This window comes from Branchiostoma floridae, chromosome 5 (genome assembly GCF_000003815.2).
Source record: "Branchiostoma floridae strain S238N-H82 chromosome 5, Bfl_VNyyK, whole genome shotgun sequence".
Taxonomy (NCBI): Eukaryota; Metazoa; Chordata; class Leptocardii; order Amphioxiformes; family Branchiostomatidae; genus Branchiostoma; species Branchiostoma floridae.
This window is the reverse complement of record NC_049983.1, coordinates 26,096,691-26,118,388: the sequence shown is the minus strand read 5'-3', so window position 1 is coordinate 26,118,388 and position 21,698 is coordinate 26,096,691. Positions and strand designations below refer to the sequence as shown.

Sequence of the window (21,698 nt, the reverse complement as noted above, 5' to 3'; positions counted from 1 at the left end):
TTAAGCATATTTTGTATTATTCTTCAAATCTTAGAACCAGCAAGTCAAATTGGTATGGCCTTATAGCTATAACTGTTTGTCAAAACTGCTCACTGGTCTAAGATGAAAAAAGGACTGCCTTCTATCTCACTTGAAAGTCAAGACAAGAAACAAACAGATATCGGTTTTAAAAGATTTATAACATTTACATTATGGCACCCCAAATTTCTTTTCAAGTCAGATGATTATTCCATAGGAAATCAATCTTAGACAAATCTGCAAGTATCAGCTAGACTATGTGTATTAGTAAGTGCATTAGCATATGACATCTTTATGATTGTGATGAATTCAACACCCTAATGGCATATAAGAGTCTACCAATTCATCACACATTAAAGACATCATACTTGTCTGCTTCACAATAGATCTTAATATCCACTGACGAGCTCTAAGTATAGATCATATAATACCTCCTTTGTATGTACGTCAGAAAGTCTATAGCCATTACAAGGGATATTTTCTTCCTTTGTGTTTTCAATACATGAGTACATAACATCCTTTAAGCACGATACAATAACATTTCTCTGTAAGAATACATTACACAAACATACTTGGTTACAGGAATGATGAATACAGCCTTACAGCATTTCAATGAAAAACAAATTAGTAGGGAATAATGGCTGCCACAAGACATTATGTATTTTTATGCATCCAGTAACGGATCTGAATAAGAATTGGGCAAAAATCCAACAGGCTAAGAAGAGTTCTGTGGATTTTTTTGTCTAATATTATATATTACTTCTACAGCTTCTCACCATTACAAAGGCCACAACATTTTTCTAGGCCTTATTATATTAATGTCTTCTTGATACAGTTGATGTTAATAAAATAAAAGCAACAAGAATTGCTTCAAACTAATGATTCCATATAATATGCAACACTATTACACTAATCTCTGTAAAACACTGATAGTTTCTGGTACTGGATAAATGGCCCTTCAACCTACATTGTTAAAGATTTTACTGCACTTTTTGAAAAGCATGCATTTCAGCAATTCATGTCTACTGATTCAAGACATCTAGCCTGCTTTTCTATCTATCAACATTTTGTTTTGCGTTGGTTGCACGAAATGATGTATGAGACCATTCAAATGTTAGGACAGGTCCACTAAGGTACATGAAGCATTGACTTACTTCACAGTAACAATCGTATCCATCTATTTAAAATGAGAAACAATGTAATAAAAATGGCATCATCTCCTCAGACCCCTATCAAGTTACTCTGTCCTCTCTGCATCAACGCAAAATTGCCCGTGTTATAGTTATGTGGGCAATACACAAGAAATAAGAAGCTTAAATCTACAGTGATATGTGCCTATTGTGTAAATTTCCATTCCTATGATGATGTCGACGCCCACATTTAATTTTACAGATGACGGAGCAAGAGGGCAGCACTAGACTGCAAAATCTTATTTGTTCATTTGGTCAAATACTTGTAGTGCCTGCTGGTATATAGGGCAGCAAGATTCAATAGCAGAAAATATTTGGCAACAACAAAAGGTTTCAAACCCCCAGCCCTTTGATTGCAGACAGTAGCATACACGCAGAGGTGCAGTTGATGTATTGTTAGGCAATACAAATTGATTTCCTTGGTTCTTAGTTATAGTTACGTATACCAAAAAAGCAGTTAGCAACAAATCATCAAGAGTCCACCCTCTCTTTCCAGACAAAACAAACAAAGAAGAAAACGATAGAGAGTGAAGAGGAATGAGAAGAAGGTAAATCTGACTACATTCTTTCCTTGAAACTGTGTGAAGAAAGGCAAAGATTATTTTCATGTAGATCGTCAAGTTCAGCAAAATATTTTCTAACCTAAGAACCAGACTTTTAACCAGGCATGCATATAGGCATCATTTGTACGTGCTTTCCTTAAAATAACAAGAAATTGGACGCACTAGACGCCCTTACACTGGCGAGCAGATCCTCTGACAAGCATGAAATTCTGATTGACCAGGGATGCCACTAGGTCACTTGTGGTCAGTCTTCTACTGTGACCTCTCTGACAGTAATTTTACCCCTCAGGATACATTAGAATGCACCATTTTGACTCTGCACCATGGAAGGTGGATGCCCCAGGATACCCCTACACTACTCACACCTATATCACTTGCAGCGACTCACCAATAAGTTTGGAACACCTGTGATAAAATCCTACCTAAAAGCCTGCTACGAACAAACAAATTGAACCGTGTGAAACAAGGTACAGATTTCCTTCAAACCAGCCAGGGCTTTAAATTTTTTTCCGTCCCACTCATTGTTTTGGGAGCTCATGTTGTTAATTTTCCCAGTTAAATATGGCATTTTAAGCTTATGAAAGTACCTTTCTACAGTTTCATTTTAATTTCTGGGGAGGAATGATGTAAAATTATTTTTCATCCCAACAAGCAAGTTTCCATCCTGGGATGGAATGACAGGTCCTGGAGACAGCACTGCCTGACTTTACTTTCAAGTAGATCATCGACTTAAGCATTATTTTTTCAAACCTTAGAACCAAGAAATAGACTTGGTGTGGCCTAACAGCCTTCCTTGGTGACGCCTAAAAGGTTTGTATCGCCCCAGCAAATCAAATAGGACTCGCAGGGCTGAGGAACAACAATAGGATCTTCCTACATTGTGTTTTATTAGTTCAATTTGCCATCGAGACAGACCAGACCCTGCTGGTAATGGCACGCTTTAACAACCCACGATAAATTTTTGATGGGTTTGTACCTCAGGTTACCCCAGCAGGCTGTCTTCCCGGCGGTGCATTGACTTAGATTGAGCAGCGGATTTATTGTTAGAATGCAGAAAGATTGGCCAAGTCCATTCCCCTGCCTCTGGGTCAAATTCTAAACCAAACGAAATCATAATCTTTATCCAAATCCAGTGCAGAAAAGGGCAAGGAAAAGGGCAATTAAGATCCAGTGGTAGCTTTAGATTTGGAAAACCTTGAAGTATCAATTTTTGCCAAGTCCATTCCCCAGCCTCTGGGTCAATTCCAGACTAACAAAAGCATAATCTTTATCCAAATCCAGTGCAGAAAAGGACAAGGAAAAGGGCAATTTAGACCCAGTGGTAGCCTCAGATTTGGAAAATTTGATTAATTTTTTCTTGCAAAACATCTCCGTTGGCCACACAACTAGAGAATTCTTGTGTTTTTTTTTATGTTTGACATAAAATTGCACAACAGAACAAGATGAAAACAAGAAGGCTGGAAAGAAAACTAGAGATGAACGTGACTAAATATTATCTATATCTACCAGCAAAAAATGTGTAGAAATGTCTGGGGGAACGTACGGCTCCATATCGGACCACCTTTAAGAGACTCTTAAACAAAATGAAATGATCCAAATAAGGGGACTATGAACCTTGAGCTTTTGCTCTGCTATATGTTTTTTGCAGTATGAATATGACTGTAATGATATATGTTTATAGACTCAATGTAATCTGTATCTCAGTTATACTTTTGAAATAAATACACAAACAAACAAAATTTATTTGACCCTTACCTCCCTCATGACCAATGAAAAGCAGCATGCAGGTCAATTTGAGCTTCTTATGAATAAATAAAGGTTCATACAAAGATACTTTCCTGTCATAGTCTGTTGTTCACGTCCAGTTCAGCATAATCTTTGCAAATCCAACAAACAACAAAATGGCTTGATACTGCCTCAGCAACTCATTACCACATTTTTTAACATGATCAAGCAACTCTTTCCCACCCAATTTACAGGAACGAACGGATATGCTCCAATTCGGAGCTTGGCCTGTACCTTTGGGTAATACTTTCGTATCAACAGCAATCTCAGCACCTGATTGCAGACGTTGCTGGTGTAAACGACTCTGGCAGCACTTATTTGCGGAGCTTTATATGTGATGAGTTGCTCATCACATAACAGCCGCATCTGAGGGTAAATTGACAAGCCAGACAACCGGATAAACCAGAGCAGAACTCCTGACTGCCAGGGTGAAACACCCGATATCTGGCACGTGTGGCCGGATTGCTTTTCTTTCGACTCTGGCAGCACTTATTTGCGGAGCTTTATGTGTGATGAGTTACTCATCACATAACAGCCGCATCTGAGGGGAAATTGACAAACCAGATAAACCGGAGCAGAGCTCCTAATGTTGGCTGCCAGGCTGAATGCCCGATATTCGGCACTTGAGGCCAGTTTTCTTCATTTCCTTGCTTCCCAGCTGTTTTGAAACAGAAACCAAGCTGAAGCTACAGGAAGTTATGTCCATAAGCTTGGTTCATTGTGAGAGATGAAAACAGAGAGGTCAGGGAGGAAAACCTAAATCTGAGGGAATATATCCACTCCCCAGACTCCTGGTCGCTGAAAAAAAACCTGGAAACGGAACAGAAAGAGGAGTAAGCCGGCCAGAGCCAAATCATCACAGCTGAAGTATCAGCACCATGGACAGACCGAAAAACTTTCCACTGACAAAGATGGAGTGTCGGTTTACAACTCTGACAGCTCAGAGGCCTCTCAGAGAGTAGTCCTTACCAAATCACGATTAAGCTAGACCTGACAGGGGACAAGTGCATTTTGTACCACACCACACCACAGCACCACAGACAGACCCTGAGAAACTTCCCACTGACAAAGATGAAGTGTCGGTTTACAACTCTGTCAGCTCGGAGGCCTCTCAGAGAGTAGTTCTTACCAGATCACCATTAAGCTAGACCTGACAGGGTACAAGTGCACCTCCCACCGGAGCCATTGTCTTTCATTGATGATTTCCTGGGGAGCTAGGAAGTGCCCTTCGGGTCACTGACCCCTGATTATGTATCATGCTTGCTGAGTACCTGTAGATTCTGCTGGTGGGCCATAGCAATGTAATTTGATGGTTCTCAGACTAAGAAAATAAACACTGAAAACCATAACTAGCATCTTTTGTCCCCAGTATCCCTGACAATACTGAGTTGCTTCGCCCTCCAAATCTTTCCAGCTGAAGTATCAGCACCACGGTCAGACCCTGAGAAACTTCCCACTGACAAAGATGAAGCGTTGTGTCACAACTCTGACAGCTCAGAGGCCTCTCAGAGAGTAGTTCTTACCAGATTACCATTAAGCTAGACCTGACAGGGTACAAGTGCGCCTCCCTCCGGAGCCATTGTTTTTCATTGACGATTTCCTGGGGAGCTAGAAAGTGCCCTTCAGGTCAACGACCTCTCATTATGGTTCAAGCTTGCTGAGTACCTGTGGATTCTGCTGGTGGGCCGTAGCAATGCAATTTGATGGTTCTCAGATTTAAGAGATGATGCTCGTTGAAGAGATTCATTAGTCACGTATGTTTACAGTTAATAGTCAGAGTTTTTCATCAATCAGTGACTGTTATTAAAGGTAAGCAAACGTACCTACAAATTTTCGATGGCTATCCAGTCCATCTTGCTCACGGAGTGACGGAATGATGGCTGGGAGCTGCCCAAGTCCTACTTACCCTTACTCTGTAATGAGGCAGGGTGGGGGGCAGAAGATCCACGAAAGTCTTGACCTAGTTCTCGCAACTCTCGCGAGAAAAACTAGGTCACTCCGTGAGCAAGATGGACTGGATAGCCATCGAAAATTTGGAGGTACGTTTGCTTACCTTTAATAACAGTCACTGATTGATGAAAAACTCTATTAAGAGATGAATTGATGATTAATTGGAATTGGAATACCATCATGAATGAAGAATGTCTGAACATTGGTACACACAAATTATTACTACTACTACTGCCAGTCAGTCTACACAGACTATGACTATGCAAAGGATCTAGAGGACAATGGAGACTACCATAATCATACATGTAAAATACAGAACACAGAAACTTAATGTTATAACCACCCTTTGGTGTAACACACCAGCTCAATATACTAGTAGTCAGATTCAAGTTTCAACAGAGTTGCAACTCTTTGATTAAGAAAATAATGCTAGACTGGATGATCGATATGGAAACACAATCTAAAGGCAGAATTCTGTACCTTGTTTCAAACATTTTCCAGGGAGGCAGTGTAATCAGACTTAGGTTTTTTTCTCAGTTCTTCTCTTTCTAACTTGTCTTTTTGCTGACTTTCTACCTACCTTTCTACCTGATGACCCTGATGTACTGGCATGGCCTCAGGTAGCAGTCTTCTTCTTCTTCACATTACAGTGACATTTAAAGTTCTCCTAAGCTCATTTGTAAATAACGTCATGGTACAACTGGAACTATTTAACACCAGTCTTGCCTCCAGGCAAACAAAAATCCCACTCCTATTATCTTTACTGCACAGAAGCCAATATAGAACCAAGATGCAGCAACCAGTAGGGATGATTGTATTCCATTCTGGCAATTTCCGGAGCAGTGAGACGATATGCGGAACACACAGCTATAATATAATTCACACAAATGACTACTAGGAAAGGTGTAATAAAAGGTTTAGCTGGCTCCAGTATTTATCGTAACTACCCTCGATGATATGTTTCCCTCCTTCCTATGGCACGTTTTGGGATGATTATATGCTTGGTTGCAAATGAATCATCTTCAGAGTAATGGCTCAGGTATGCCATGGAGTAAACTTAAAAAGCTTTCTATCCCACTGACTTTTTCAACTCTCTGTGGCTGCAGTTAAACTTGAAAACAGGGATCTAAACACACCAAGTTTACTGTAAGTAATTGCTTAGACATTTTGACTTGACATTTGTTGTTAGCCATAGCTCTACCTTGCCCCCCAGTGACCTGGAGGTCAAGCTACTAGGTAGGTAGGTATATTTCTTTAAGCTAACAACAATTTTACCAAGATATTAGCCATAACCTGCAATTCAATGGTTTGGGACATTAATTTTCATTTTTGGAAAACCTTGCTCTGTTTGGAATAATATTTTATTATCTGGTAACAGATTTTAAGTAGTTTCTATACAATAGTCTTATAAGCTGTGATAAGATATGAGCACTGACACACACAGCAACAACTTGTTTTGCTATTCCCCACTCCATGCGTGGATTAAGAAAAACATAGATATTAATTAAAGTAAAATATGCATTCTTTACAGGACTTTGCCTCATCAAAATATTGTTTTAAATACCAGGCTATGTTTTTGTACTACATGTACTAGTTATAAGAAATAAAAGTCCTAAACGAAATGGTTATAAAATCACTCAATTATGGAGTTCCTACAACAATAAATGAACAAACAAATGATATTTTTAATCTTTATGTTTTTCTCCCATATGTATAGTTGGTAGACTGGACATCATGTAAAAAATCAAAATGTAGATCTCAATATGTTCTCAACAAGATCTCGATAAGCTAGTTCTAAATCTAAGAAAGGAAGAAGTTGAGCTGTGGGACTCACCCTCGCCATCCTCTCAGCTGCCTGCAACCTCCCGTCCAGCTCCCTCCTGATGTGGGCGGCCTGCTCATCCGCATTGTCAAGCTGGAATATACAGGAGAACAACAGGTTAGTTATGATAAGAGGTGAATCATACACACATTCTGTGGCTTCGCATTGTCTCACACAGGGAAACTAAGGGTTAGTCATGATATGTCCAGCTGCAACATACAGGAGAACGACAGGTTAGTTAGGGTAACATTGGTGTATCGATAATAACATTTTACTAAGTGTATCATCAGCACATTCTGGTCATCCGCATTGTCCAGCTGGAACATACAGGAGAACCACTGGTTAGTTATGACGTTAGTGTATCATATTATAACAGTTGTATCATCAACACATCAATCTGCATTGATGTGTTGATGATACAACTGTTATGATATGATCTGTTCATCTGTTCATCTGCATTGTCAACTGTAACATACAGGAGAACTACTGGCTTGTTATGATAACATTAGTGTATCTTCAACACAGATTACATGTACTTCTGATGACATGATTATGAGTGTATCATCAAAACATAACCTAACATAACATTGATAACATTAGTGTATCATCAGGACATTCCGTTCATCCACATTGTCAAGCAGGAAGATACAGGGAAATTATATGCAATCGCATTGTCCAGCTGCAACATACAGGGGAACCACAGGTTCATTATGATAACTTTAGTGTATCTTCAAAAACTTCAACATACAGCAGACCTGTAGATGGTAACTACAGGGTAGTAAGATACGCCAGAACCAATAGAAGAAGACTACAAGTTGCAGTAGCACCTCAGGTAACATGAACAAATGAGTAAAGAGTTTTTTTCTTCGAACCAGATGTTTTTCCTATCTTTATATAGATATAGTCTAAAATGTCCAAGACCCAAGTAAGTAAATTGATGTTGCCTAAAACTCTGATACCGTCAAAGTTTGACAGAATCTCTGCATGCTTGTCACACATGGGAAGTTTTCTCCTCAGCATGACAGGCCAACCATCTCAGGGGCACAATAATGTTTGATTGATTAATCAGGCAAGATCTTCCGCTCTCCATCAAACTGTACTGGAGAGGATCCTGATCCTGAGCTACATCCCTTCAGGTAAACCACTGGGTCAAAGTGTTCTGGTTAAGCTGAAAAAATAAATCACTGTCAAAAACAGTGTACGAATGGAGTACAGATTTTCCTATCACGGTATCAGACTCGTATCAGTTCGTGTCTCTCCTTTGATTGCTTCCATACAGCACCATACAGATACAAGGTCACTCTCAAACATTACCTGAAGAAGGGACATATTGACCCTCTGAACAATGAAAAAATATGTCATGACCGCAATGCTTAGTGGCAGCTGATCAACACCTTTGTCAAAACAGAGAGGGTAGCTGTTGTTAAGGCAAAGAGAAAGGTAAGAAAAGCCTGTCAACAAAGGACGCTGAACCTGTAGACTCCTCATTCTCCAGAAGGAGTGGCTGTCCATCACAGCACCTTTTAGAAAACTGTGAACTCGGAAAAACCTGCTCAGACAGTGATCTAAGAGAGACCAACGAGGCAGCTCGCTGCTGGATGAGGAGATAGAGATATGATGATGAGATAAGATATGATGATGACGAGAGCTTCCCTGCAGTTATTGTGAAGTCTGGTATGTTAAATAATCAGTTTTTGCTCCCATTTTATTTCTTTTGGCAGTCTAATTTAACCTTTCCCTGCTGCTTAATCCCATGACCAATAGCGAATTCATACCCAAACAGCTACCTTTGTTTGCTTTAAGGATTAGAGTTAAAGAATCAAATCGATAAGGCAGTTGATGTATTCTCTTAACGAGCATGTCCAACTGTTGACTGACTGAATGGTTTAATCATTATTCATGTAAAACTTTGCAGCCTTGCGGCTGAATTTCATTTCACCTAAGATACAGATTCGTTACATAAAGTCATAGAAATACAAAAATTACGTGTAGTTGTAACAGTTGTGAAATAGGTGACACATGGAGGCCACTGGATTATTTCAGAGTGGTGACTCAGATATCCTACAACTTCTGTCTTCTAAGAAATCTAGTTAAAAATCCTGGCTTATTGTCTAATGGGAGGATCACTAGCCACCAGACCACATCATACCAAGGATATAGCTGCATTGCCCTTTCTGGGAGCTTTAATTCAGAGTTCTGACACAGCTTTTCTGGGTCAATTGCATCAAAGCGCAGGTCGTTAAAAGTTTGCGGATCCTGAGAACTTTTCCTGTGCACAAGCCTACTGAAGCTCCCTTGCCTCTGGGTAAAGGTTAAGGTTCTTAAGCAGAAATTAGCCTAGAAATAAGAAAAAGGCCCTGGAGAACCTTTCGGTCAGGAAGGTTAAGTTTTCGATCAAAGGACGTGTTCAGGCAGGATTATGGATTGGGCCACTTGCAATTCAATTGGTTGTTTCTCGTATCAGAAAAATAATGGTCAAGTTCAACATTCTAAAACCATTCATCCTATTCTATTTCCGGTTTACTTCATTGCTTCCAAGCTGAATAATCTGGTCCCTTATCAACTCATTCAAGTGTTTCTTCCTTACTTCTTGCATTTCTTTGGCTATGAAACATTTTTCAGAAGCAGTTGAACTTCTAAAGGCTTGTTGGACACCAACAGGAGAGAAGTGTAACTGTCAAAACTGTCATCTGTACTGTATGTTGGGTAAACATTCAAATCTCCATACAAGAATAAGCTTTTTGGGGGGTCCAAACCTGAAGCACTTTTTGCTGACATGAAATCTGACATTTAAAAATTCATCTGCCACCTAACGATCACAGCATGTCCAGGACAAAATATACATAAACAGAAGTTCTGCTGCAGTACCAAGGGATGCTGCCAGGAGACCCATAATCAACCTTGACCTTTATCTTCCCACATTTAAAATGACATGAACAAAGCCGGAACATCTTAAGTTTTGCTGACCAAAAATATCCAGAAACATATGCACACAAACCAAGATCAACTTCTTTAATCTTTTTTAAATCATTGATGTAAAAAAAATCCCAATCATACACAGTACACAAGTAGAGCATGTAAAATATACTGCTTGTCTCTGGGTTATGCTTGATGTTAGTGCTCAGCCCAATTTCTTGTGCACATCAGCAGAAAATCGGGGCGCAGCTAACGATAACCCCCTGCAGATGACATTATTGTCTGCCAGCGTAAGTCAGAAGATCAGATTACGCGCGTCTGGGTGGAGATAAGGCGGGCGTTTAGTCATCCCAACAGTCGGGCAGGCACCGCGCGACCTTCATTTATGCCTTCAATGTCACATCTAATGTTGCGTCAAGCGGGTTTGGGGCAATAAAACACAACGTCTGCCATGCTTGTGACCTTCATCTGTATGTCTTCAATGTCAAATCTACTGACTCAGAGGCATTCTTAGTGTTTGTGACATTAGAACCTCTGAGCCATAGTTGTGACCTTCAGTCATGTCTTCAAGGTCAAATCAATGCTACATATAATGGGATTTCAGAACATCAAAATGTCAATCAGCCATGATGACCTTGATTTGTACATCTATGTCATACAGTAACCCTATGTTGAATTTAGGGAGTTCTGTGGTAGAAGATATTTCCACACTAGGAATGTAATAACTTTTATGAAATTAGGCAATGCAAATTCAATAGACAAAGCAGCATGCCTACTAATGGCTCTATCATTAGATGATTTAGTCCATGAAGAATTTCCAAAAAACTTCTTGGAAAGATCACCTGAGGTCATTGACCTCCACATCTAAAGTGCAAGCACGTCCAACCACCCAACACAGAGAATAAAAGATAATAAGCCCGATAGGGAGTGAGCGAGTAATGAATGGAAATCAATGACTGTTACATAACCCATACGTGTAAAAACTTTGAAACTCGTCAATTAAAGTTCACTGCACAGCCATATATAACTAGTCTCGGTCTCACTCACACACTCACTATCCAGTTTATCTTGTGATGTTTCAACTGTACATTCAGTTGTATCAATTTCTCTCGAATGGATATACATTCATGTAAAAGTCTACCTCATGTCTGCTCCAATATTATTCAAGACCATCGCTATTTAGCCCCGCCTATTTTATTTAGCCCGCTCCTCGAAATTCAGCCCATGGCTACAAAAGGCAGTAGTCAGCCTACCCAATAACAATAACGATAACAATTCCTACATATAGAGATCCACTTTAGATCCACCATAAAAATTCATTGCACTCACTCATTCACTGTCTACTGATGTCTAATGTGCACAACAAGATATATTCTTCTGGAATGATCGTAAAACTTCATCTCGTGTCTGCTCCAATATTCCCACATCTAGGGATCTACTTTTGATCCACCATAAGCTCAATATCCACCTTTACCATCAGGACTATCCCCCCTCTCGTACAATAAGCGGGAAGGAGATAACCGGGAAAGAACGGGATAGGCTCCCGCGGTCAAAGGTCGCTCCTAATTGCGGGACTTGATCGGCTTGACCTGAATCCATCAAACAGCAGGGAGGAAAGATGAGCTGCTCGGACTGCAGGCATGTTCGTGTGATATATGTGGGGCAGACATAGCCAATATAATACCCATCAAACTCCCAACAACAATAAAAACGCGTCCTCATAGCTGGCGTGGAGACAACATCTCTTTTACATCCCAAGAGAAGGACCTCATCCTACGGCACGAAAGGCGCATACATTTTTCTGTGATATGAGGACTTGAAATTCCTACTTGCAACTTGTGATTTACAGAAATGAATTTGAAATGAGCATAGATTACTCATATCACTTGCAGCTAGCAATTCAACGAAAAAAGTTTGAAATTGTAGTATGAGGTACAATGTAAGGTAAGAATAAGATAATTCTTATACATTACTCCTAGTACGGCAAGCAAAAAGAATCAAAATGGATTAGACATAGTAAGTAATAAATAAATACAATATCTGGTGCCCTGGATACACATGGGCAGACCTAGCCAATATCCCAGCCATTGGATTCATAACAACCCATCATCCATAGGCCCTCATAAGTCCGAAGAGAAACGATGTGTGGCCAAACCCATCCCTGTAACCGTCCACATGCCGTATTGGTCAATAACTCACCAAACGGTTCAGTGTCCTGATAAAGGAGCCATTCACACTCGAAACTAATAACAACTTCAACTGATGGATGACACCAAACTAGAGCAATTCGTTTTTAGCACCAATATGACAAACAGAACGTTTTTTTATGTAACTGCTTCACCTCAAGGAAGTGTAGTTTTACTGTTTGAATCTCTTCTGTGTGTGTGTATCCGTCTGTTCATATTGGGTAAGAGGGTCAAGTCTGCCTTGTGTTAAAACCTAATATGATTTTCCAGCTTAGAGAAGTGAAAAATAGATTAACCATTCCTATGCTTCAGTACTTTAATTTGTCATTCTTACACATGCATGCAAGCATCTACATTTTTGTAACTGCTGGTCCAGGAGTAAGAGTTGTCCATATTCTTCCATATTATTGAGATTCGGATCTAATTTCTAATTTCTTCATTTATTGGGGGGCTGATGTAAATAAGTCAAAACCAATATGAATTGTAATTTGTATAAACAAATCTGACTGCGTTTTAATACCCTCATCCTCTGTTTCAGGTCTTGAGCAACTATGAATTATCCAAATTATTTTCCCATGCATATCGTTGAGCGGTTGACCTCCCAACGCCTGTGCACAGGTCCAGTGGATGCAATGATTTAACTCTCTTGACCTTCCGTGCAAAGACATGACCCTTGTGAAATAAGGTCATGACTTCAGCCAATGTTTTACACATAAAAAGTCACATCTTAGTCCCATTTGGAGAAAAAGGTCACCACCCTTTATAATCTACATTGTTCATCACTCAAATGCATATACCTGGTACAACTAGTATTTTTATGTTGGTGTGGAATTGATTTCAAGTTCTGTCAAAATTAGACATGTAGCTGTTTGTTGCATGGGAAAAACAGTCTTGATGTGCCATGTAATGCTCTACTGTGTTGTGTTGTGCTGTTTTGTTCTGTGCTGTTCTGTTGTCATGATTTGCATTTTTGTAATCATGCTAATCAGAGTGTTTGTGATTTCTTTTGCATTGAGTTGGACAAGTTCACTTAAGTCAGATTGTTCAGGCAAGTGAAAGTGCCGATCGGGCAAGTACATGTTCTACCTCACTTGTCTGGTTGGGCAAGTAAGATTTTTCCATGACTGAGATTTTGATACCCGTAGTCAATCATCAATCATTGGTCAACACAGAAAAAAAGTCAATATTAAAAGAATCCCATTGTTAGAAGTGAAAATACATAGAAAAGTTGGTTTGACTTTGCGCAAGTTTTATTAATGTACTTGTCCAATAGGACAATTGAATTTTAGAAAACTAACTTATGTCCAACCATGAACAGCATTTTTGCACTATACTATGTGTTTGATAGCTACATTGTACAATGCATTTTTGTGCTGTGTTCTGCAGTTTCTACAATGTTTGATACCCAGCCACATAAAAACTGAAACTGCATAAGGGCGTGCCTTGATCAGAGTCCAATCACTTCCTCCCAACACCACAGCTATTCATCATTCTGCCACTCCGACTGACCTTAATTAAGCTGCGAGAAAGCACCTAATTAACGAGGGATGAAACACATCACCTCTGTGATTACCTGTCAATCTCCTCTGCTTTAAAATTTATGGAATTAAAGCAGATACTGTTACAGTATGTTCGTTAATCTAAATCTTTTATTTAGATTTTGGGAGATCTTCTTCACGCCACACAAATCTAATTTGTTGGTTCTCGGATTGATAAAAAAAAATATGCTTAATTGGAAAAACATAATGAAAACAAAGCCAGTGGACCAGGTTTATGCCTTAGCTTTATGGAGTGAATACAGTCAGACTTAAAATATGATATTCCCATCTAAGACTCATCTTGTTTTATTATACCTTGTTCTACATCACTCAAACATCTAGCTGATACAATCTTAATTTGATCTCTAATTTCTTTGTAATCATAATTCTAATCTAAGATTTGTATATCAATTTGAGGTTGACTTATAATTTTCTGGTATATCTGTAAGTGAGACCTAACATTAGACATTCCCATGGAAATCTTCAAACTAAGGGACCATCCTTTTGATCAATGAACATAAAGAATTGTAAAATTTTATCTAATTATTCTTTAATTTTGATTATACATTTTTCCCTACAATTTAGCTACAGGCAAAAGGAGACTGTTTCACCCATTGGGCCTGTGCTGAATACTGGATCTGGTACATATAGAATACAACACAGTGTATTCTGTATCACCCGAGGTACCAGTCCAACCACGGGTTGGATCCCCCGATGGCCGAAGTTACAACAGCAATGTTCCAACGTCCAAATCAGCCAACTGTGCTGCACTCGGCCCGCTCGAAATGGTTTGATTTACTTGAAGGAAGCCTGTGTGATACAAACTTCGAGCCTGTGTGATACGGAAAGTTATCACACCCGTATTGAACGTTTTCACGTCACAAGTATGACATAAAAGAAAAATACAACCTGTTCTCACCTGTTGCCAAAAAAGTGGTTAATATTTGATAACATCTTTGCATGGCCGAGGGTAAATGCCCGACTGACAATTCCACTGGAGATAATACTGGAAAGATGGGTTTTTAGATAACGCAATGTAACCTGTCCACATGGCTGGGTGCCTGTCAACCCCCAAGTCATTTGTGAGTTGTACAAGCATGTAAGGCCACAATAATATATTTTCTTGGTTCTGAGACAATTAATAGATAACACATCCAGTTGGGCTCCTATCACAGACCATCCATTTTTTTTTAGAACATTAAGGGGATTTCTGAAGTTATCACAAGTTTTTCTCAAGACATTTTAGAACAATTGGTAAGACAAATAGAAAGTCCTCCCCAAAAAAGGCCCTACGAAGACCATATATAACCTAAAATTAAAGAACATTCTTGGAGAATGTCTCTGAAAGGTAAAGATCTAGAAAAACATTACATTTTCGAAAATGCATCGGTGTAAACCTTCAAACTCTCTAAGACATTCCTGAACTGAAGACATTCCTGCTCTGTTTACACCATTTAGGTGAACATTCCTGCAAGGCCTGGCGTTTTTCATGTTTTCCCTATCAGTTCAACATTTATCTTTTTCAATCCATAAATCACATTGGCGTGGCCATACAGCCAATTTGGGGTTGTCATTCATAAAATCAAGTTTGCGTTGCCAAGCATGAATTTCCAACCGCCGGCTTATCAAGCGCCGAGGAACGATAGATCCCCTCCTACAACATCCCTGGGGAATCAATCAAGGTCAAGTTGACATCGTATCAGCGGCGCACTTGAAAGCCTTGCGTAACACTCTGTGTCTGATTTCCATGCTTGGCCTTGTCCTCAATGCGCTGACTCAGAGTCTCATCAATCCCTTATAAGTCTAATATTTGACATTTGAAGCACCACAGAAGATCTGGCATACGTTTTCCTCTACAGTAACTCCATTTTTCTCAATTTTCTGTTTTTTTTAGTTTTCACTTAGTTTAATGCCTGTCCATTCTCCCACAATGTAATCCTTCCATCATTTCCTTTGTCTATGCCCCAGAAAGTTCCCTTCATCTCTTTTGCATATCAATTCATAACTAGGATATGAAAACTCTCTCAAACAAGTTCTCTCCAATGCCACTGATGAAAGACATTGGATGGTGTCTAAAACATCTGACTGTTTCCAAAATCATATCCAGTTGCTTTAAATGATTTTGGAGTTCGATTCCCTTCATGATGGCTTAGCAAATCCCAATGGCTGTGACTCAGTGGCAATACCAATTCTGACCAGTTTTCCTTTCTTAACTGGCATTAAAAGGTCTTTGTACAGACCAATGTTTTGTTTGACTCTAGTCCTGTTCACAGCATTTGCCATGCTGCCTCAGCATCCGATCCCTAGAATCTTACTGATAGTTTTAGCAATTTGTAAGTCCCGATGGTCGTGACACGTGGCCATATCACAAGTGTCTGATCAGTTTTTTTTTGTTTACTGGCATTAAGAAGTCTTCATGCAGACCAATGTTTTGTTTGACTCTATTCCATTTGACAGCATTTGAGATCCCCAGAATCTTCCGGAAGCAACACGCCGACTGCTCCGCCACTGTGGAGACTGGGGTGGCAGAGATGGATGTGCTGATACCAGGGATGACCCACAATACCCCTGGGGTCTCCAGAAAGGCCTGAATCAAACTCAACAGGGCTCAAGATACTCTATAAATAAAAGGTCAACAGTGTTAACTTGGTAAGATCAACAGTAGATAATAAAACACAGATTTTGAGCTTTGTTCCGTCACAAAATTCATGTTTCTTTTGTGTTAGAACAAAGGCTGCTCAGTTCCTACAAGCTGCATGATAGGAACTGGCTGCGCATGCCATATGGTAAAACTTTGAAATTCATTAATTTCAATGGAAATTTCTCAGTTTCCATTATGTATAATTTTGCCATATGACTTTGTACTTTGCTTTATGTTTTGTCACCTGGGTCGCCTTGAAAATCAGCCAAAAAATGCTAAAAGTGCCACCCAGCAGTCCTTAAGATGAAATAAATACTAGATAAATAGAGATAAGCCACATTTAAGATTGTCTGATGAAAAGTGCCTGCAATTTTTTGGGGGGCTGATTTAGCCCACTAGTTATTAAGACTGTATGGCTGGCCAGAAAAACCAACTAGTTAAATTATTGGTTACTTACACCATTTATAAGTGTTACGTAATTTATAAAGTTACGGCTAAAAAACAGTGGTGATGTTGCTAAATTGTTCCAAGCCTCGCCCATCGGTAGATTCTCCCAGAACCCCATGCTTTACCCAGAAGGCCCATTTGCCTCGCTCTACTCCCCTGGGATGACCCATAATGCCAACCTCTACCCTCTTCCTGGAGCGCAATTTCGGCAGGGGTTACTCGAGGTGAAGGACTCTTGGATTGCCCTCCGGATAACGAGAGATCGTAAACGAGACGCTGGGGAATTCCACGCGCCGTTTGGAAAGGGAAGAAAGCTCGGGAAGCCACAAGGGATCAGTAATGATGTGAACTTAGACACCGCACACATCTGTGGGGGGCTCTTCTAACAAGGCTCTGGCAAGGCTACGCGTAGTGTTTGGAGGATACTTTCTTTGTCAATGAAGGCTAGACATTCAGATAATAAATAAGATATGCCAGCTACTCGAATACCTATCCACTTGGTTGACTAAATTTCTTTGATTTGGAGGAACCTTTTTAAACAGGATGGGGACAAGTATACACTTTCTATGACTGTGCATGATGTGACTTCAATCTAATCTTGTATGTGTGCACCTTTACAGTCACTGCTAGGTGTGGCAGAAACTTGAACATTTGATCAAGGTGTGCCCTGCCTCTGGAACTAGAACTTGTGGAAGCCGTGAGTTTTATTCGGGCTGTGTCACTCACCCGACATATACGCTAGTGGAAACTTAAAGGGTTTGAGTCCTGAGGACATGACATTAAGCCGTGGTCCAGTTTTCATTGTGCTTGTCAAAAAGAGCTAGAGAAATTTCCCAGCACAATGAACCTGTATATACAGTACATATCATCTGTCTTCTTTCTCACGACCAGTGCAAATCTAGCTCTTCGGTGAGCTGCAATGGATCGAGATCTCTTTCACAGCATGCACATCAAACCCCAACCTCACAAACAACATTATACACCCCAAACGGAACATTTATCCTCTTCAGGAGTTATAGGAGAAACGATGGGCTCAGTGCCAATAACAGGAACTAAAGCTGACTTAAATGGCCAGGCTGTAGACCGCACCACCTGCTCCCATGTTAACAGCCAGTCGTACATGTAAATGTGGCTCACTTCCACTTCAGCTTACAGGAAGCTACTTGTCAAAACAAGGACAAATTATAGGTATATTTTTTTTGTATATACACTGTATATATATAGTTCCAATTATACATTGTAATGTATCATAGAAATTTTGATTCCTATATTCAATAAACTGTGATTATTTGTGGATCACTGCTTAACAATGTGTGTCACCGTGCATCTAATTCAGCTTAAATGTATGTTGGTTTCTTTAGTTACTGTTACAGTAGTGGGCCCTAAGATTCGTTTGTATTATCTATAGTTTAAAGTCAACCATAAAAAAAGGCCCTGCATTTTTTGTTGTGTCAATAAAGCTGATCTTCTTCTGCATTGCTAGAAAAGGCATATCTAATACAGAACAGGATTTAAAGGGTATATCCTTCAAATTAAGAGTTTGCGAACAACTTTGAAAGGCCATATTACATACAATAAGTTGGCAAACAAATCAAATTCAAAAACTAATAAGTGAAACCTATTCTATCACTTATAGTTTACATTACAACATGGACCTGGTATGTAAATTCCACCATAGAGGATTTGAGTAATACAACACAATGTCATATAAAAGATTTCTTTGTTGAGAAAGTATAGATAAGACGAGACAAACGATCAAACTTCTGCTCTCAGCGCTCAACAGAATTGAAAATCCCCTCAGATGTAAACTATTTGCAGTGATGAATCACTCTACGGTGGAATGATATTGAATATCATAGCATCTTTGTTCATCAATCACATACAAACTTTACAAGCAGCATCTTTACGAGTCATCTATTTTGGTACAGTAAATACATACAGAGTCACCAAGGCTTGAAACAATCTATATTACTTAATGGTCTGTGGTAGATTAGAGGCCTCATTACTCAAACGTTACATTTGCAAAGATAAGGCAACTAGCATCATTGATCAGCAACTTAAGATTCTGGTGAATGGCTTTCATTCCTAGAGTACAGTCAATCAAACTGTGAAAGACAAAGAAAATTCTTTGTTGCATAATGTACTGAGAATTACTATGCCACTGAGTGACTGTTGATCTAGAGGGAAACTTTCACTCCGAAAGTGTGTTCCCTGATACAAATGCTTTTAGGGAATAAAGTATACATGTCATCATTTTCCTCCCTATCAACTGTACAAGATAACAGTAACTGTTATTCAAGTAATAACTGGATAGAATCTGGAAACAGGCATTTGTCCACAACTGGAAAAAATCTAGAGAAACCAGGTTGTAACCAAAACTCTGAAACTCCCTTTCATTATCAACTTGGTAAATGTGAAGAGATAGAACCAAGCAATAAGACAGGTGTGGCCTCCTCCGAATAAAAGATGCTTATCATCCATTGTTCCTCAGCACAGGAAGCAGGAACTATTAGAGCATGGAGGTTAAATCAGGCAGAGAAGCAATGACAAATCTCCCTAATGCCCCGCCTCAGGACACAAAGGAAATTGGATTTTTTTTACCTACATTTTTTTATTTCAGCCTGAAATGAAATGAATGGCTCTGAACCCACCTCAGGACATCTGCTTTAACCCTCAATCTCCTAAGGTGGATGGTGGCAACAAATTTGTATTGGTTAAAAGATAGGCAGTAAGCTTAGGGAGAACTGGTTAACCTGATACAACTGGCTTCAATCAGTGCTGCACAGGATACAGGGTTGTTGCAAATAAAGATTCAGTAAACTTCCGAAGAGTATAACTCAAGAAGGAATAATGGATTTTCATGAAGAAATAAACGCTGCTTGTCCTATCTAATGAAGGATAAATGTATCTACATTTCTGTATCATGCACAAAATTGAAGTTTGACATTGAAAGACAAATGTCCTCGTGCATTTTGGTTTACTTTTTTCAACTGTATTGTAATGTCACACTAGAGTTTTGGACGGCCTAATAAAATTACAAGAAAAAAAGATCATCCCTACCTACCTAATCTTTTTCAGGACTAAACAAGAAACACAACACGCTTTTTCCCAGGCCTTAAGCATTTCCAGCCCTGTAAGAGGAGCTACATTACAGACATGTATAATTCATGGAGCAGACCAGCTCCCACCACCTGCATGTAAAGAATGGCACACGTTACCTTAAACCTTTGGTGATGGAGGCAATAACAACACACCACCAATCTATTCCTTGGTTTGCTGACTTCTGCTCTTTCAAGATTTCCACAGACAACCCCACCTTCTGTCTACTTACAGATGAGACACTGAGGCACAAACAAAATTCAGATTCACACTCTCATATTGTGATAAATAAAATGGAATAAAATCCCACCATCAAATAATGTAATACAATAAATAATCAAATAATGGATTTACAATCATTATGGATACTACATGTACATCTGACTCAGTTTAAATACTGAGGAGTGCAATGGAGTCAAGCCAATGGTCAAATAGTAAAAAGATTAAGGAATGTGTACATTGTACAATTTTAGGAGGGTGCACACTTCCATCTGCCCGCTTGGGAGCTGATCTGACAAATTTAAATCATTATATTGAATTTCCTGTTTTATGAAAAATATGTTTTCGTGTCCTTAGGTGACATAGTTTTGGGTCTAGTGTAGGGCTGGGTATCGGTACAGTGTACCGGTACAAAACCAGTTTTTCTTATTGGACCGGTCCAGAAAAACCGGACCTGAAAAAATTAGGCGGACCGGATGTTGGACCGATTAGAAAATTAACAGATTATTTTATCAGGCATTCGCACGTTTTGGTGCTTGCAGGTGGAAGAAAAAACATTCGTAACAAGAGTGAAGTAGAGTAGAGTTTATAGTAATGTCTACCAAGTTTAACAGCCAATCGTACAGGTGCATTTAGCGTTGTAGGATTTTAAAACGCCAGTATAAGTCTATTATTCCATACTATACCATATAATACACCAAACAGATTTCTTTGTAGTGAAATGGACCATTGGTATGTGTCATACTGCATCAGGTCCAGGTTCAGGTCCGGACCTGGACCTGATCCTTTGGACCTGAACCGGACCTGGACCTGAATGTTCTGTACCGGTACCCACCCCTAGTCTAGTGTCATCTCAAACCAAAAACCAACAAATCAACTTGCTATGGCCTACACTGGTAGTGGCATTACAACGTGCGCTGTCACTCACAGTCGTGACTGCAAAAGCGCCGCAGGTGCTGGGAAAGACGACTTACGTGTAAATGTCCCGAAGTACCTTAGGATATTGGAGAGAGGTTTTCACGTGGGGACTGTCAAGTATATTATGTATCTTGAATTGTCTGCACAAGATAACATTAGGTCCATCAAGACACAATGATACAAACTAACTTGATGGGAAAATCATCATCGAGGCAAGAGGGTTGGGATCAAGTACGTATGTGTAAATGTCACGAGATACCTCAGGATATTGGAGAGATGTTTCCACATCGTGGGGACTGTCAGGTATCATCAGTTGTCTCCTCAAGATAAAAAGGTCTATCGAGACAACATGATACATTTGTACAAACTGACTTGATGGGAAAAATTGTCTTCGAGTCAAGAGGGT

General features: G+C 39.5%; 1 protein-coding gene across 19 annotated transcripts in view; it reads right to left on the bottom strand.

The window, feature by feature from the left end:
• LOC118415233 (calcium-dependent secretion activator 1-like) overlaps positions 1–21,698 on the bottom strand; it is a 131,843-nt gene that overhangs the window by 54,440 nt on the left and 55,705 nt on the right. For all 19 annotated transcript variants that reach the window (XM_035819648.1, XM_035819649.1, XM_035819645.1 and 16 more), the window contains exon 4: positions 7,341–7,421. In XM_035819648.1, the coding sequence (XP_035675541.1) occupies positions 7,341–7,421 (81 nt within the window). The remainder of the gene's footprint in view (positions 1–7,340; positions 7,422–21,698) is intronic.